This window comes from Phaethon lepturus, unplaced genomic scaffold (assembly GCF_000687285.1).
Source record: "Phaethon lepturus isolate BGI_N335 unplaced genomic scaffold, ASM68728v1 scaffold28563, whole genome shotgun sequence".
NCBI classification, from domain to species: Eukaryota; Metazoa; Chordata; class Aves; order Phaethontiformes; family Phaethontidae; genus Phaethon; species Phaethon lepturus.
The window spans coordinates 17409-36754 of NW_010527434.1; the positions used below are offsets into that span (position 1 = coordinate 17409).

At 39.0% G+C, this 19346-nt stretch overlaps 1 protein-coding gene across 1 annotated transcript in view; it reads right to left on the reverse strand.

The window, feature by feature from the left end:
• The window catches only part of ALG14 (ALG14, UDP-N-acetylglucosaminyltransferase subunit), a gene marked incomplete at its 5' end in the record, with an annotated part of 21440 nt that extends 2377 nt beyond the window's left edge, over positions 1–19063 (reverse strand). Inside the window, 2 exons of the mRNA XM_010283384.1 lie at positions 13954–14076; positions 18912–19063. Coding sequence (XP_010281686.1) covers positions 13954–14076; positions 18912–19063 — 275 coding nt within the window. The remainder of the gene's footprint in view (positions 1–13953; positions 14077–18911) is intronic.
• Between the last annotated feature and the right edge of the window lie 283 nt (positions 19064–19346).

The following is a 19346-nucleotide window of genomic DNA, read 5'->3' on the forward strand; positions in this document are numbered from 1 at the left end:
CAAGTAAATCCATGCTGGGACTTTAAAAGCTACTCTACAATCTGCTGAGAATGAAGATCTGTTTTTTATACATTTGACTTGGCAAGCAAGGACACAAACCAACCACACACGCTGCCTTCTAGCATTTCAAAGCAGCTTTTCCACACCTGTGAGCTAAGCCAGGCATTTTGCCCTATTTCTTGACAAGTTTGATTAATTTGCACTGATGTTGATTGCGCTACTGATACATGGCTACTGATACCTGAATTAAGGCGTGTTTAGGTATCTCTATTTGTAATAACGCTTGTTACTGTAGTGTAAACATCGGCGTACGAATCGACTTGGAGAGTTCTCCCGTGTTTGCAGGCAAATCCCACCAGGGTCCCTGCTGCAGAATCCGGTCTGGTGCAGACACGTGCATAAACAGCACCAGCAAAGTGATTTACTACCTTTTTTTTGTGAACTGAATATTCAATATGACTACTAATTGAGAGTCAAAATTCATCTTTAAGCAAACAGATAAAAATGTGCAGCACTGCTAAACAGAAACTCCACTTTCACTCTCCTTTAGTCGAGCTACCTGGATTGCAAATACTGTCTCATCTTCATTGCTCCCCAAGCCCTTTTTCTGTTTCGTTACAGCCCTCTCCCCTGACTCTTCTGCAGTGCCTTCCATTTTGATGTGTCTCCGTACTCTACCCAGCCTGGGAGATGTCTCCCACCCATCCTCTCTTCCCTGCTTTCCTTTGTGACCTCTGGTGTTCACCTCCCTCTGCAGCCCTATTCCCAGGCACCCTTCCAGCCGTCCTCCTTCTGGACTCGTACTGGCCCTGCGCTCTTTTAGCCTCCATCTACTACGAAAGCTGAGCCCAGTTGTCTAAAGCAAGGCGAGAGTTTCACATTGGTCTCTTACTTTCCAGTCTGACACAAAAAACCCCAATCATCACAGATATGATTTAGGTCAGGTAGACATTCTAACATTCTCCCCAGCTCAGACGTTGAGAACTGTAGAACAGGCATTATAAAAAGCGGAATTATTACAATCATGGTCTTTATCAAGTGCCACACACTTCATCCTACTTCCCCCCCTTTATTAAACTTGGCTAAGCAGCTCCAGTCTTTCTTTTTGGTATTTGGTATTCCTGTGTCTAGATGCACACACAAAGGTAAATGCTGGAATGAATTCCAAACGAAGTGTACTCCCAAACGATCGTGTAATGAAAGAATAGTAAATGGGTCTATTTGTGAATCTGTATGTAGCTCTAAAGGCCACACTGAGTTGCTGTTATTGCTTTGCTGAGGTACAAAACAGAAAAGCAATAATCAATAAATTAAAATCATAACAAAATACCTTTACTATATCCAGGGTTTGATATGATGCACTCAATTGATACCTTCTGCTGACTGTTTATAACTTGTAAGATGCTTCTCAGATGCTCTTTGATTCATGGAAAAGTACTTGCATGCAGGAAAAAGGATCAGGAAAATTATGGACTAGGCATCTAAAAAAATCATGATCTGATCATAACTCTTATGTCCTCTGCTCTTTCCCCTTCTACACATACCTGTTCAAACAAGATAAAGCAGATGTGGCTCTATAGGATCTCTGTATGCAAAATGCCCATAAAATACTCTATACAACTATAGATGTTCCTGTTCTAAAATGCTCAGGTTTAGGAATTGTCCCCTGAAAGAGACTCTGGTATAAACCTGCTGAAGCCAACAGAAAAATAGATCCCTATCTGAATTTGGAGTCGTGGTCTGTAAGTCAGAACTATTAATCAATCTTTCTGATCATTAAAAATTAACCTTCCGTTAACCTTCAGTGCGTGTCTAGAGACATGTCGTACCTAGAAGTGGTGGAGTTGCTCACATGCTGGAGTGGCAATTCCCCTCCAAAAATCTGGTCTGACCAGTCCTACTTACTCCCTGCCACACTGTCAGCAGAAAGGGAGACCAGCGTTCCCTCTGCTTGGAGTCCAGCATCATACACTCAGCAAGGGATACAGGGGAAGCTTCTGAGAAAATACGCATGCACGTCATGAAGAAGAGGAACCGTTGCGGAACCTCTAAGCTGAAATGCTGCTGTTCAGCTCCTGCCAGTATACAAATTTGTTGATGGTGGAAAGGAACTGAATCGTCTACAGCCTTCCTTAAACATGTAAGAGGAGATGACTTGTCCTACTAGTGAATTTCGAAACACTTCAAAAGTGAATTTTGGAGAATGATTGATGTCTTCCACCTTGTAAAGACCAAGGCTTTTGTTTTTCCCCTCCAGCAGAATACAAGTATCTCTCAGGGAATCCAGTGTCAATCATTAGTATGCTGTGGAGAAGAAGCAGGCATCTATTGGGCAAGAAAGGACCAGGGTCTCTAAAAGGTCAACTGGCTATTCAGGGTGTTTCCCAATATCTGTTTACTTTAGCTACAAGGCTGCCTGTAGAATATTTGCATTGCATGAGCTACGTCTCTGAAGATCTCCAGTTTATTTGGTTCAGCCTTCCTCGGTGAGGCAGCAGAAAGGGAGAAAGGGGCCAAAGACAATTTTTGTGTCACCTTTGTGACCTCTTGAGCTGCAACTCCCCAAGGACTTTCTTGGTCATTGGGCTATCAGACTTTGCTGCCAACAAGCTGCAAGGGATTATTCCAGAAGCCAGTGCTGCAGGTCTCTTTACACCATTTACATTCACCTCTAATGCAAAGAAATGTCCAGCTAGCTGTTAAATTGGCTCACTGGCTGCCTGGCTTCACAGCTAGGCCTATAAACTAAATCCTACACACTAAAACCCTCTACCAATTCAATGTAACCAGACTTTTAAATGGTACAATAAACTAATCAATCTGTATATCAATGGAGGTTTAAAAGTAAAGGATCAGAATACAACATTTATACTTAGCGACTCTCTCTCTAAATCTAATTTAATATAAAAATGCAATAGTTATTGCCTTTCTGTTTCAGATATTTTCTACAGCTGTTGAAAGAAAACAAGCTAAGCCAGCAGCCTGGCACACTGGGAACACTGGCACATGGCACCACTGCTGATAAAAGCTGCTTTTAAAGTTGGTGAATGCAGCACTGTAGCAGGGTGACATTTACCAGCTAAAACACTGAAAGCACAGCTCACAGTTTCACTGGGATTAAATGTCAGGCCACTGGTTAAAACAAAAATGAGTAAAGCAGAAAACTTGCAGTTTTTCTCATAAATATGTAAATATACATTTGCTGTATATCTTTAATGAACAAGTATTTGGGTACTGCTTATGTTCCCAAATTACAACATCACAGGGAGGACAACGTAAGTCACCCTAAACTTAGTAGAAAGTGGAAAACTAATGTGAGATTTACTTTGCATAAGAAACTGTCAACACCTGCTGTTCTCCTTAATGACTTCCACAGAGATTGGTCTTTGCCACCTGGACAAGAGCAGAAAAACTGCCCGGCTTTCTGGGGCTGGGCAGGCTGGTGGTGTGGGGATGCCAAGCGCTGCGGAGGGGTGATGCACATGTGTGAACTGAAGACCGGGCCACGCGGAGCTCCCTCCCGGAGTATGTTGAGGACCCCTTAGCCCTGGTAATGCTCCCTTCCCCGCAGTGCTGAGCAACTGCAGATAAGAATAAGGGCATGGACGGTGGCGATGGAGAACTCCTAGAAGAGGCAAAGGCAAGTGGAGGGATATAAAACTGACCCAGGCTGGGTTAATTGCATGATTTTTGTGTATCTGTAAGAATGAACAGACCTACCTTTTAACAATGTAGGAAAAAAAGACCAATTAGGTATTTTCCACTTCTCAGGAACAAGCGTGGGTCTAAAAGCAGTAATTTATTAATAATTTTATTTTGTTTGTGTCTTTGCTGGACTGCTAATACTCAGCTTTTGTTGATAAATACTTCATTTCAATGGCTTTTAATGTTTGGGAACAAAAAATAACTGTTTGGCCTGTTAAGATATGAAAGCCCAGAAGATATTTCAGAAGTTTGTCAGAAAAGCAAGGAAATTTGCATAGCTGTTCCTGATATTTTAAGGAAGGCAAGGGAAAAGGAAAGGGGGTTAAAAAAAAAAAAAACAAACCCACCACAAAAAAACAACCCAGAACAAAGCATGGAATAGAGGAAGTGGGAAACCAGTTTCAATTACAATTGAAAAGTTAGCACAGAAGAAAAAGGAGTTTTAGAATACGACCATACTGCCATATGCTCATAGAAGAGACTTAAGAAAGAAGCTTGCCTGTTTGCAAATAAGGCTTCATTTAAAAACAAAAAAGCCCCGAAACAAATCCCTTAATTCCTCTATCAAGAAAAAGGAGAAGCATAAACCTATCTTGCTCAGCTCTGATGAACACCTGGACCATCTACAGATCTAACAAAACTCCTTGGCCAAAGGTATTTTCAGCAGAAAGTTCCTTGATTGGGACCAGGTTTTATAAGTTTCCAGCTTGCTAGGCAAAATGAATCCTGGCTTTGGAATGAGTTTTCAAAGGTCAGCAAGGAAATGCACCAATTAGAGAAAGGAGCTGACAGGGTTGTAATCTGTGCATTATATATTTTTATTTTCATTGCATGTTCTTAGTTGATGACAGACACCCAAATGTTGTGTTGTTGGTAGCTGGACTTACATAATGGAAAAAAAAAGTGCCATAGCAAGTTACAATACATGGAAACCTTACAAAAATCAGCTTTAAGAATTTCTAGAAACAATGGCAGACAAAAATAATAAACTTTTCACAAAGGTAGCAGAGGTAACAATAAACACAATTCAGTGACATACAAAACTAACGGGGCAGGAGACACTGGCTTGACACGAGGAAAGCCTCCTTCAGGAAACTACAAATTTGACTGCAGAATAACCTGAAGGATCTTTCAGAAACAAGGGAAATGGAGCAGAGAATTATTCCAGTGACAGGGAAACTGAACAGTCCCATTTAGTTTTCCTTTTGGTGTTCCAGGACCTCTACTCAGTTTTCACTAAAAGAAAAAAACATAACATACTTATTTTTATGTCAGGGCTAGTTTTGGACTCCTGCGCTCACCAGGTAGGAGCTAGGGGTTTTGACATTGCTGGATTTTATTGCCTTTTATGATTTTGGAGTGCAATAACAAATGTTTTTGTTTGCGTGTTTGTTTTGCTGGGGGAAGGTTGGTTGTTTCTGTGGCATAAGAAGAGAGACTCTGCAATGCACTAGTTTGTATTCTGCTATGTAAATCACAGCATCTCATGAGCTTATCAGCACTTGCTTGTTTTTAGTATTATCTTACCGTTTTGAAAACTTCACACTAGCACCCTGTAAGGTGAAGCATCCAGCTGAACATATTTTTCCTTCACCTACGGGAGTAGCGAGTGCTGCCCCAGAGGCAGCTGTAACCTGGCTTCTCGGCCTCGGCTCCTCGCTCTTCCTGCCGGGTGACTCCCAGGGGCTCGGGTCAGCCGGCTGCTCTGCGCGTCCCGAGCAGCCCCCAGGTCTGTGGGAAACGCAACTGCAAGCGTTACAGCCCGGCCGTTGTGGGACCAGCCCCCTTAATATTGGAGATGCTCTGACTGTAAAATTAAACCAACCAAAGCATCAGTGAACAACTACCTCAAATTGAAATTGCGAATATATTTAGCTTATGAGCTCATGACCAAGATGCAAGCCTGGAGAGTCCAGAAACCAGGGTTGTACTCGCAGCTCCACTGTGGACTCACCACAGGATTTGGGACACAGCACTCACTTTCCCTCACATCAGTATTTTTTACTTTAACACTACGAAAACAGTAATTTACTCCTCACAGAGGATGCACGAAGATTCCTGTATATCCTTCTCAGTGAAGGTCTCTAAGTATAGAGAGTATTGTTTTTATTAGCGTGTGTTTTGATTCAGTCGCATACTCTGAGAATAAGATAAAACGTATGTGCTATTTTCTTTTGAATAGATTTTTTTTAAATGTTCAGACATAGCAGGCTATATCTATTAAGAATTAATTTCTGCTAGCACCTTTGATGGCAACTTAAGCCTAGATGACAAATGGAGAGTTTTTATAAAAAAAGTGTTTCTAAAAGGTTTCAAGAGCTACCACTGTTCGTCTACGTGAAGGTAATGCAGTTATGATAGAAATAAGATCTCTTCTAGGAAATATAAATCTATTTGGTAATCAGAAAAACAAGAGAAGTCTGAGAATTTGAGAAAGGGATTTCTCTTTGCCTCAAACACTTAAGCATGTGGCAGGGAGTGTCCTTGTTAAAGCTTTTGCTTGTCTAGCTCTTTAGCAGTCTGAAAATTCAAGTTTTGAAGCTTGAGGGAAGCTACCTTAGAATTTTTAATACTTTTTTAAGGTTTAAAAAAAAAAGCAGGAACCTTTTCCAACAATTCCTTATTATTCCTATTGGTGGGGAGAAAGAAGAATTTCAGGTTCTTTCTATTTGAACAATATAAAGGCCATTACCTACTGGCTTATTCTTTTTGAATAATGAAGATCTTATCCAGTTCACTTCCCTTCACAACCTGAAAATAAAACCAGATAAAACTTCACACCCTATTTGCTGTTTGAACTTACCTGAGGAATGCAGGCTAGGACAAAAAAGCTAGATGTATAGTCTGATGTAAATTGGGTAATTAAGGTAGAATTGAATTACACCTGGGTATACTTTCATCTTCTACTGTCTAAATCGCTTGAATCATCAGGGGTGCAAAAAGATAGTTATAGTGTTCTACACCAGTGTTCAGGCTGGTCTGCAGCTATAGCTCGTAGCATTGCCATGAAAACCTTTCTAAGTCCACTTCTGTGGTGGACATAGAAATTTTGTTGGTGTGGTTTGTGTTATTATCATACCATACACACAGTAGGTGAGGTGCTCTTTAAAACAAGCAGGGACATGTGTGGTCCTACAGACACACTACCTGACTAGGATAAGTAAAATCAGTGAATGCCAGAATGGGAAGGAGAGAAGTGGAAAACCAAGGACTTAAATTAGCACATTGTGCAGTTTGGTTTCTAACGTGCACTACTTTTTTTCTGACTATTATTATAATCATAGAATTAAATATATTTGGAAGCATCACCAACTCCCTTGTTTCCCCAGATCTCACTTTATAAAAGCTTGAGGAGGGGGAGACAAAAACCCTACCTGGTGGATTTTTCTATGGGAGAGAAGGAGAGGTTCCACAAAACCACTAAGAACTAGACTTAACAACTGGATATAATTGTACCAGCACTGATCATTGTCACTTTTGCCTCCTAGGCACTTAGTGGCCTGACCCAGAGTTACCGGCCCACTGTCCTCAGGGGCAAGAGACAAGGGAAGGGGGCCAGCTGATGTGATTTGGATCAGCATCCACATGCAAAGTAGTGAGGGAAGCTCCTAGTTTCTGGATTTCAGCAGAGCTCAGGAGTTTGGTTATGCATGTGGCTATTTGACACTGTAAAGACTTAAACAGCTCAGGTCTGTTTCTGGGTATGCCTAGAGGCTTTACTGATAAAAAGGAAGATAAATGGGGTCATTAGGAGCCTCAGAAGTTAAGCAACAGCTTAGCGAGGAAAGTTTCAGAATCTAGATTTGGATGCATAAAGAAACATGCAAGTTTGACTTTTTTTTTTAATTAAGCTAACCTTAGGCACCCTACTTAACTGCCCCTGTAGTTCAGGTGAAAGGTGGCAAGCCTGTCATTGGTATTGAGAGGTCTTTGGAGTGGTAGTTTCCATCCTACATACGATGCTTCTGTAGGTATGTGGAAGCAGAATGTGACATGTGAGCTCAGCATACTCCCAAGCCTAGCTGCCAAATGTAAAATGAGAAACATAGAACCAATCAACTGACAATAATAATAAATGACAGGTATGAAAGCGGTACTAATGCTCAAGTCTGTCGGAATGTTAGTGTTGGTTATTAAAACATTAAATTAACACCCAGACTGTCGGTGGGACCAACCAAACATCGTGATCTCTGCCAGAAGTTTATGTCAAGAAATAGTGGCACCAGTGTCTTGTGAGAAACTGTGGGAGATGGATAGAAGGTTGGTTAAAAAAGAACAAGATTAGCAAGGCAGGTGCAGGCTAGAAAATAAACGAACTCCATACATACATTACCTTGGAGTGGGTCTGTGGTTTATTGCTGCTGATAAATTAGTAGGAAGTAAAGGAAAATTGACGTTGTGTGGGTGAAAAAGTTGGTCATAAAACAATTCAGTAAAAGGCTTTTGCCAAGTAAATGAAATTATAGTTACTGAACTACATCTGTAGCTACAAACACTAGGTACTAGCTGTCTTTCAGCAAGCTGTTGTTGTTCTAAGTGTCACCTTGGTTGAGTCTGGACCTGGACTAAAGTCTCCTGGTCAGAGCACCATGAAAAATACCATCTAACCTCTTAGAATCTGTTTAAAAGTAATGGCTTATCTCACCTCTTGATACTAAAAAGTACTGCTTATTATAATAGCCTGCTTCTACTCAAAAGGAAAGGGGAAATTAAATCCAAAGACTGTTAAATATAATCATACATATTACTAACAGTGGCCTAAAATGAGCCTTTAATTGCAAATTTCAATGTGTCTTCCATTAGTCAAGCATTCATTTAACTAGAACTTGAAAGCGATATTTTAGGTTAGCTAAAACTGGTATTTTATATCTATATGAACATCTTTGAGGCTACTGCCTAATCACTGCAGTTGGTATAGCAAGAATCCGCATCAAATACCTGCCTGAAATTTCTTCACAATGCAAAACCTAGCGGTGTTAGCAATCTGTATCCGCACACCAGTGGGCTGGCTCGTGGGTCAGATTTAGTGAGACTGTTTACTTGAAACCATGCTTTATAACACACATGGAAGAGTGACCAGGGTGTTCATTAGGTTCATAATGAACCTGACAGCTGATGAGTTAAGACTGATCCATCTTTAGTTTAAACTCTGCTTAAATCTAAGCTGAGATCTCCATTCATCTTTGCTGCTACTTCCATCCTCCCTCTGAAATGTAGTGTTTATAGGCACGTCTAACTGGCAGTCATAGAAAGAGCAGAGCTACAACCTAGCTTTACTGATTTGAATGGCTTTAGATATTTATCTGTGCTCAGCAGAGGGTAATCCTACATTGTGGCTGCGGGGTAGCTGTACACAGCACACAAGGTAGACGAGGGGTGAATAAGACTACTTTGCATTAACGCTGAGAAGTTAAACACAAATTTGGATGGCTTAACTTTATTTTCTTTTCAACTATACAACTTGTACCACTGATGGTCTTAATCCGATGTTCTTACTCTTGCCTATTTTGACTGTTTTGATCCTAGAAGAACAACAGTAGATCAGACATACTGTAAAATAAATCTGGTCCAAAAGAATTATAAATAGCAGGGAAAGATACAGGCTACAAAAGAATGCACCCGATAGTCTTAATACTTCATTATACAAAGTTCACTTGTGATGAAGTGAATAGAGAAAAAATGCCACCACCCAGATTTTGTAGCTTTCCACAAAGTTCTAATAAGAATCGTGATATAAGAGACAATAACTTATTATTCATCATAGTAATTTGTTAAAGTGCTATGAACTTAAGACATTTTGGGCAGCGCACAAAGAATGGAAAATCTTAGCTAAATGAAATAATGATCTCCTTTCATATAGCTTACTGCGTGAACACTTCTGAAACTACTCCAGAAGCTTGTTTTAGTGAATTTAACCAGCCCGGGGACCAGGCATGTGTGATGGGATGTGCAGTCATAAAAGAATTGGTAGACTGCTAGAAGCATAATCAGCTGTGCAGGTTTCAGGCTTCTAGAAAGCAGTATAAAAAGAAGAGACCCTCTCAGCTGACAGCTAGTGGAGAGGGAGACAGAAGAGCTGCTTGTACCTGCTGTACAAATGTAAACTTCTTAGTACAGTCTTCCCATGGGAAGGAGGTCCTAATGTGGAAGGACTGCCGCCTTTGCCTGATTTAACCCAGGCTTTTCCAAATAGCAGTGATCTGAAAATACCTGTTTATCTCAGGCTCTCTAGAGCACTAAGGCAGTAAGAACTGCTGAGAATTGTCCTCAGAAAAGCAAAAAAGTCCGGTCCTAAGGGTCCAGGATGCACAATCCACCAATGAACAGAGCTTTACGCAGCATTTCTGCACAAGGTGAAATTTAATTAGAGAAAATTGCGGACCCAATTACATAGCTCATCTATGGCTGAAAACAAGGACTGTATGTGATCTCTGTACAGCCTTCTGATGTGTGGTGCACACATATCCTTTGTTTTCAGTTTGCGTTGCAGGTATGCCAGAATGACTGGAATAATCGCGACCCAGCCAAAGGGCTAGCTCACCTGAAGACCGGGTTTCAGGGTTGGCAAATCGTCCCAGAGACAACAAGGACAATAGTTCTGTAAGCAGCAAGAAAATTGAAAACTGTTTTTCTCTGAACTTTTACCTCCTGACTCAAGCATATTATAGGAAGGCTGTAACATTAGTTTATTCCTTCTTGGACATCAAATAATCTATGTAAGATTCAGTAATTTTCTCTGTCTTTGGCAAAAATCTCTGTGCAGCTTGTCTAATTTTCTGTAACTGTCTAAGAAGGATTTGCATCTTTTCCTAGATGGTGGATATTCCAATATCTTATTCTGGTTTTATGTTTCTTCTCAGCCTTTCTCTCAATGAAGGCAATACAAGTCCCTCTTCTCTGAGCAGCTGCCCATTTTCATGGTAGGAATTTGCAGTCTTTGAGGCTATGATTGCATATTAAATCTGGCTGCAACCGATGAACGGTTTTAAAAGCTTTTCTGCGGGAAGGAAGGGGTAGGCAGAGTGTGCTGGCACAAACCTTGCTTTCCTGGAATTTTAGGCCTCTGCATAGGAAGCCTATCTAAGGTTGATATGTTGTAAAAACTGCCCAGCATAGATGCAAAAACACTCTGACACCTTTATTTCTGTAATTCTTGGCCATAGGAACACAAGCTGATCATCACTACTGACATCTTAATTTTGTTACTTGGTTTAATATCTCTAAAGGGACTTAACTTTGCAGAGCATAGATATTCATAACTTGGAAATGGGCCTCTTGAAGATGATCTCCAACTGAACAACTAAGTTAACTTTTACATTTCTTAAACTCTCTGGGGGCCCACTTCAAGTGTGGGTCAAGTCCTGCAAGACAGCAAAGGTCTCCTGGAAGCTTCTTTCTGTTCAGTTCTTTCTGAACTCACTACCTTAAAGAAGGATTAGAAGGAACTGGTTTCTCATGCAAAGAAAACTGAGAAGCTTTGCCAGAAGATCAATGTGAGACACAAAGGGGACACAGTGCTCATGTAAATAAGCACATATGAAGTAACTCCTGTGCAGCTATAGGTTTGCTGTTTCCTCTTTAGAGCTATTTTGGCTCCACAGATATGGTAGTTATGCCAACCGAAGCCTATCTGCTCCAGATCTTGCCTTTGTGCACCTAATGGTTTCAGGCTCCCTTTGCAATACTTTTCTTGTCCTGTGTTCCTTGAAAACTGCAACTGCAAGATTTCTGCTTTTCTCTAGTTTTGGGTGTCTGGAGAAGACTTCAAACATGCACACATTTCTGACAAGCCTAAAAGCAAGTGTAAGGATTTGGGGATCACTTCAACATACAAATGACTTAGAAGCAATTCAAAGTTGTCTTTCCCTCCTACAGTTAAAACAAAACCAGTTGCCTAGACTGAAAATGTACGGTACCCGTAAGCTCTACTGTTTAAAAATATGAAGCACTCAGCATGATGTAATACTGTGCTTGTTTCTAAACTTGGGTGTTGATTTCTGTGCCAAAAATTATAGATGAGTCCTGTAAATGCTAGAACTTTCTAGTTCTTTAAACCACTAAGCATTACATTATAGCAAGAGTAGGGAGAGTTGCAATTTACCATGAATAATTTATTCTAAAGGCAATTAAATATTACCAGTTGCTTCACATGCCACATAGAATCTTTTCAGTGTCAACCCGAGGCATTTTAATCCCTGAATTACTTTCCTTTAAGTGTTTTAAAATCTTTACAGCTCTCTGACTTATACTGTAAAATAAGAATTCTTAAACTAAGATACGCACACAAGTAGTAGTATGCAAGCAGCTTTCAAGTGGAGTAAGATTTGGCATAACGCCAGAGATGCTTCTGCCAGTGGCAGTACCAGCTGCTGCTGTTGTTGATGATGGTACCTGGCAAAAAAAAATCTGGGAACACCCTCCCCTCCAGCCCTTCTCTGATCATGGATAAGGACTCTTTGGATAGCATTTTGAGACAGTGGTTCCGTTAAACGCGACAAATGGCTTAAAGCCCTTGCTGAAATGTATTCTTAATTTTACCAGGACAAGTGTTTTTCCAAAAGCATTAGGCTTTTGACAGCTTATCACAGTTTCTCACTCCAACACCGTTTCTAATAATTCTACATGTAAATCCCACTGTTGCTTTAAATTCCTCTTGTGAACAGAGAAACCACAGAATTCGATTAGTAACTTCCTGCTCTTCTATGATGTGTCCTGTTGACACTTTTGGTAGTATATTAAGCTACACAACGAGATTTTCCAGCCAGTTTCTTTTGCAATAATAAGTTAAAAAAAGTATAGACATTAAATGAAACCAGTGGTGTAGCAAAGTGATTCCTAAATATTTGTTACTCAGCTTTGCTGTAAGATGTCTGCTTCATGTAAACATCCCTCTACTATTCCCCTCCCCAATTAAAATCACTGTAAAAATAATAGTATGCCATTTCTTCCTCCCTCCCACCCGCATCTCCAGTTTTCAGAATGGGCTTGAAAAACAAGAACTGCAAAAAGCTACTTCTGTTGTTGTGCACACTAAACTGCTCCGAAAACTCCAGCAAGTAGCTTTTGATCCGGTAGGAACTGACGGGTGCTGTTGAAGTCAATGAGATCAAATTATTCACAGCAGCTTCTCTAAACATTCAAAATACCACAAATATATATAAGCTTCTTTAAAAATAACCATAGAGTTCACAGTGAGAGCTAAAAAGTTCTGCTTACAAACATCCTCTGTGGGTGTATATATGCATATGTACATATATACTAAATGATGAAAAATATCTTGTAATTGCACAGGTTTTTACAGGTTTCATTAAAATATTTTAAAAACCACAAAATAGTAATTTGAAATTCTGCTAAAATATGCTTCTTTTAAAAAACCCTCAGGTTTGGATAACTGACTCCTAGACATGACAACAACTCTAGCAAAAAGCCAGGTTTAACCAAAATTTCTCTTACAGAATCGTAGGACTCAAACATGGGAGTCCAGTGTGCTACCTTTTGAGTCTTGCATTAACACAAAACTTTATTGATCAGATACCTCTTACTATTTTATTTCTATAATCTGACAACCCTGAATGCTTCTATCTTGATTGTGTGGAGTATTTTTAAATAAATGTTGTAAGTGCAGTGTTGTAAGAGTGCAGTTTTGTGAACAGCTTGAAAAAGTTACTAAAGTGTGAGGAGTTGCCACTTCATCAGTGATGTTTTTTGCCATTAGATGAGATAATTAATGTCAGTCAGCCAAAGACTAAATAAATATGGATGTAGCTGAAGAGTCCATGTAAGCACAAGAACTAAATCTGTATATATTTCTGCTGGTCTGAACCTGCCTGTTCCAGACTGGTCATACCGTTTCAGGAGCAAGACCAACCAACAGAATAACCAGGCTTTCAGGCACAGTTTGTGCCGTTGCAATCCTGAAGAGATATTATCAAGAGCCTGCAACCTTGTTTGTGCTAGCTCTACCAGCATAACAAGAGAGTGACACACTCTCTGATGTTACCTGCAAACTTTGAGAGAGAAAAGTGGTATTTGCTACTCTGATTCACCAGCAGTGCAACCTGTTCTCTCATTCTTGGTGTATTCCTGCTATACCTCTTTCAGTTTTAATTTTACATTCAAAAACACTTTTCCTGTGAACAGTAAATCTAGGCATACATATGAGATACAGTCTGCAACATCTTGATATTCCAAATCCTTTTACGATTCAGATTAGCAAGTTCTCAATAAATTAAAATTTACTTTACCTACCAAATCTGGTTTCAGTTTGTAGGTCAAAGGAAGTGAATAAAGTATGGAGTACAGGGTTGTTACCACAGAGGAGGTCCAAGATTGTCTAACCTCACGGCTTCTGGGAATGCGATCAAGGGTGAACTAGAAGAGAGCACAATAAGCTGAATTGTTATTTTTCTAAGAATGTTGTTGCTCCTTCTATAGAGTTATTAGATCTGTCTGTGCCAACTTTTTTTTTTCTTCTTAAATCTAGTTTGGAAATGTTTGGGTATGAAAACTTTCCTTAGACGCCTTATTCAGTGTTGCGCTTAGTACTCCTGGCAATAAAGTAAAACTAAATACTAGAACTATATATCTATTTTTTAATCTCTTCTCATGTTACTTTAAAACATTCCTAACTTAATAACAGTCCAGCTAGAGCAGCTTCACCCACAGTATGTTAAGCGTCGTGCCCCACCTCGTGGTCACCGAGACACAAGTCTAGGTCGGACTAGATAAAATCCAAACACGGTGACTCTCTTCTCTCTCGCCTGTGTAAAGTCTTTGTGGATTTACACTGCAGAAAATGTCACAACTTTTCTCAGTTAATGTCCGGTGCATATTATTAAAAATGTAACACCAAATATCACTATCCTTTAAATGAGTCCTCAATGAGTATTCAAAAGATATGCCAGATGGATATTCAAAATGCAAAATATTTGCATAAAGAAACAGGAAAGAGTACCTTATCATCAAATAAAAAATAAGTTTAAGAAATAATATTCTTTGTTCTTCCCCTAGGACAAAGTATAGATTATTCACTGTGTGTAAAAGGTATCAAATTGGTAAAACTCAGATGTTTTCTGCTTATCTTGGAACACTGTAAGCAGTTAACCGTAGTTAGGCTTCCTGCACTCTTCAGAGATGTTTTTTACCTTGACGCAGAGGAACTACACCTAAGAACTATTGTGACATCAGAAGGCAGTCCTGATGCCAATGAAATTTTTGACTGTTTAAATGAAAAACAAATATATTGGCTGCAGTGCACCACTTGTTCATTGATGTTGACATATTATTTAGATCTCAACAATGGTCACTATCTTGCTTCATACGGGACACCAGATCATTACCACTCTGGCAGAACTCATATTGGGAGTGAGAGACTCTAAACATCATTATAAATACTGAAAATTGCCCAGTTCCTTCAAATGTACCAGTGCTAGTTGTCATAACTTAGCCCTGGTGATTTGTGACCAGGAAAGGATTATGTTGCCAATAGCTGTACAGTAAATACAAACTACAAATCAGACTTGAATAGAAATAACTGAGGCTTCTTTAATATATAAGGTTGAAAGAATAAAAAAGCACACTCCTCTCATAAATGCAGAATATTAAGTTCATTTTCTTGACTGAAATTATTCTGTTTCATTGTGATAAGGTTCTTTAATTGCAGTGATGCTGGCAGGCTTTAACAGACGTTACAAACTGGTTGTTTCATGTTTTATTTGCAGGTGTTGAAACTCCGATTGCATTAGTCTGACAACAGAATATGGTAAAATAAACATGCCCCCTGCTCCCTATTCAACAGGATTCTGGTTATCACTACCTCTCTATTTCTTAAAGCTTTGGAAAAGATCAGGTGATCTGAAAAAGAAATGCCATTAGTGGAGTTTAGACCCTTGCATAGTATTCAGTCCTGCAAGAAATACGATATGATAAGATAGTGTGATAAGGTCGTTTTAGGCAGATCAGGTTTCAGTGGAACTATTTAGGATGCTCCCTCCACTGTAAGAATGGTGTTAAGCAGTATTTTCCCGAAACATGTATGTGATTTCCTTCATCATAACAAACTGATTTCAGTAAAACTTGGCAGGGACCCCAAACACTATCGAAGTAAAAATTTACTTGTAGAATTCAAATTAAGATCAAACTGATTTTATCTATGCTCTTCAAAAAATGTGCTTGAAACTTTGCACATCAGTGTCTATGTTATATGTTAAGACTTCAGCCCACATATCAATCCACACTTAAATATTAATCTGAGAAACAAAACTGATTCTTTTTTTTTTATTATTTGTTTAAAAGGCACTGCCAGGATGCTTCTGCAATCCCAGCCTTTCATCTGATGGAGTACTGTTAGTATTCCAGACAAAGGTACCTCCTGCATCTTTTGCTGGAAAACTGCATAGCACGCCTGATGCCAGAAACAGAAAAATTGCTCCCCTATCTTCTCTGGTGTCGTATTGTTGCATTTCTTTTTCCTTACATCTTTAGTGAAGTCAGAAACCTTTTTGTTATTTGAAGACAAATGTCTCAAACTCGCAATTCTGTAACGGTTGACTTAGTATTGCAATTTCAAAATAAGTGATGTAGTCCTTTACCTAGTTAGTATTGTTGTTTTGCAAGCATGCAAAGAAAAGTAGGTGGAAAATTGCTGCTGCTGTGAATTATTATAATATGCTCAACTAAATATACTGCAATGCTGGGTTTATGTAGTTCTTTTTCCTGCTGAGGAACAAGATTTCTTACCATGGTATCTCTCCTGAAACATAAAATGGAAAAGAACATGCGGTCAGAGGAGCATTATGTAAAGGTTAGTTAATCTGGTTGCTCATCTCGGACATGACAAATGGGGATATAAGATCCAGTGAAGAATTCATGTTCTTCAGTCAACAAATCTAAACTGTCTTTCTACTGCTAAAGTAGGTCAGCAGGACCTGAAGCAGGTATGGTGAGAGCAGAAGGTTCCCTAACAGCTCTGGGGGCATCCATGTAGAACAGTTGTGATTACAGGCTGGGGGCAACAGAGAACAAAGAGGCAAGTGAACACGGGACCAGAGACTTTTCATAGCAGGCATTTTGAAATTTTTTTTTTTTTTCCAAGAGACTTAGTGGGTAGAGGTAATTCTTGTAAGCAAGATGCTCATTCTGGCTTCCTTTCCTTCTCCCTGATTACTGTAGCTTTCAGAACTGGGCTAGACCACAGATCAAAAAGAGAAATTAGTTACATTTGTGGGGGTTTTTTACATCAGAATTTGTTAAATGTGTACACTGTTTTTCTCTTAGGTCATTATTGTAATCTGTCTTCTGTACAGTCCTTAGTTCTGGAAAAATTTACTTCCTTGACAAGATGAGGAATGGAATGACCATAGGTTGAAGCATTCAGAATTTTCCCTTTAATTTATTCAAAGCTGCAAGAAGCTACTAACACATGATTTTTAAACGCTTGATGATGTCCAGCATCCTCGGTGCCAAAACACGTACTACTTGAAAGCACATTCTGAAAGTTAGCAAATATATGTTATAGGCCTGTGACCTTTACTTTCCAAAATTCATCTTCCATTTTTGCTCAGTGGAAAAAGAATGGCCAAAGGAAAATGAGCATCTGTTATCCAGACAGCAAACTCAGAAGCAGCCAAAAATGTTCCTCTGGCTTTCAGTGTTGAAGGAAAATATAACTACATGATCTGTTAGCAGTTGGAGGGGGTACGAAAGGGAAGTTGCTTAGCAAAACTAAGAGAACTAGTGGAAAACAGCATAATCCTTTAATACTCAAAATATGTATTTTTAAGAAATTTAATAGTTTAGGCTTGGACATTTTTCAGATAAGCGAGTATGATTGTGTGAATGCGTAATTACCAAACAAGGTTTCTCTGAACAGAAAGTACCTCTGGTCACTTTACTAAACTTTCATCCTTGGTGCACAATGAGAGACAAGACTGGCACGCTCAATTTTAAAGTAACGCATCCCTACTTGATTCAGCAGCCTGTGGTAGGCAAGGAACCTTCGTCTTCCAAGGTGAAAGTGGGGTAAACAAAAATGTCATTCCTAAGTGAGCCTGTTGCTCACCTTAGCAGCAGTTGCTTTGCATTAAAAGGGTTTATTCTCAAAATCATTGGTACTGAGTCCTACAATCTTTTGTCCCAGTAGAGCTGCTGAAGACAATGGAAATAACAGTAAGTGCACCATATGAAATCAATACCATGTAAATAATTAGTTTACTGCATCTTTCACTACCTCCTCAAAAGGACTAAGATTTTTGCAGTCAGAACGTTAATTTCCATCGTATTTATTCAAATTTCTAAATAAAAATATAATCTTTCGACTAATTTCACTGAACATCAGATCACACTTTAAGTCACCAGTGCGTCATGCTGCTGTCTGTTAATCATAGAGGAAACTAGCTCAAAGCAAGCAAACATTTGCTAAAAAGATAAACACAATATTTTCATGATTTTTTCATGATTTTTAGGAGTTCAGCATTTGCTCAGGTCATCAACCAGAAAACTATCTGACATTAAGAGGTACTGCATACTTTTTAAACATGTGTGACTAATGCTCAATTTTAAAATCCAAAACACAGTCTATAAACACACAAAAATAATACAAATTCAATTAAGGTTTTCTTAGATAAAACATTTTTAGATATAATTTCTTTCCAAAAAATACATTATGTCACTGAGGGAAATGCCAAACTAAATAATAAAAGAAAAAAACACCACCATATTCCTGCCCCACTATTTTTATAGCTACAAATAACATTTTGATGGCTAGCTGGTTTACAAAATTAAAAGAGATTTATTTTCAGCATGCTTTTCTTGAGCAAGAGATAGCCTTCTTTATACAGTCACTTTCACTACAATGATGTTCCCTCATTGCTTTAAATGGATTAACATGTTTAACAGGAGGCAAAAGACCATTTTAAGAGAAAGTAAGGAAGGTGGTAGTGAAAACTCATAGCAAGAATGGCATTTGTGTTTTCAGTGTCTCTCCAGTACAGCATCAATTACTAGTGTTTGTTTAGTTCACTTTTAAAAATGTAAAACCCAGTATGTACAGAATGGCACCTTTAGCTGAACTGTAGTGCAACCAATTATCAATACCTAGAAATCAAAAGCACCTGCTGATCTTAAAAATATCCTTTTAAAGAATTGCCTTGAAAGAGAATGTCATGTTAAGATCATTTTATCTTACAGGAGCATATTTACCAAGTTACCTGTGAATTGGAGAATGTTTCAGATCTTTTTTGTTCAAAAGAACGTATTTTGGCTTCACTCATCTTATCTGAGTCTGCAAAAATATAATGTCTAGGAGAGTATGACTCTGACAAACAGCTAAGTAACCTCAGGATTTCTGTCGTGTGCCCACCTATAGAAACAAAATAAACTGCAGTTAATATATGAAAAAAATTGTAGCATTCAGTTTCTTCAGCTGAATCAGTCACTTTTCCTTTTAAAACATATTATCAGTGACACTCTTCTGAGAGTTGAGGATTCAATTAAAGGATGGTTGAGACTGTTGTGAGTAACATGAAGACAATTCAGCTCCCACTTAAGTTGGAAGTTTTTCAGTTAAATGGGATTTACGCACAGATTTACAGGATCACGCACAAGTACGCCGTTTGTGTTTAACGTCCTGTACACGATGCAAA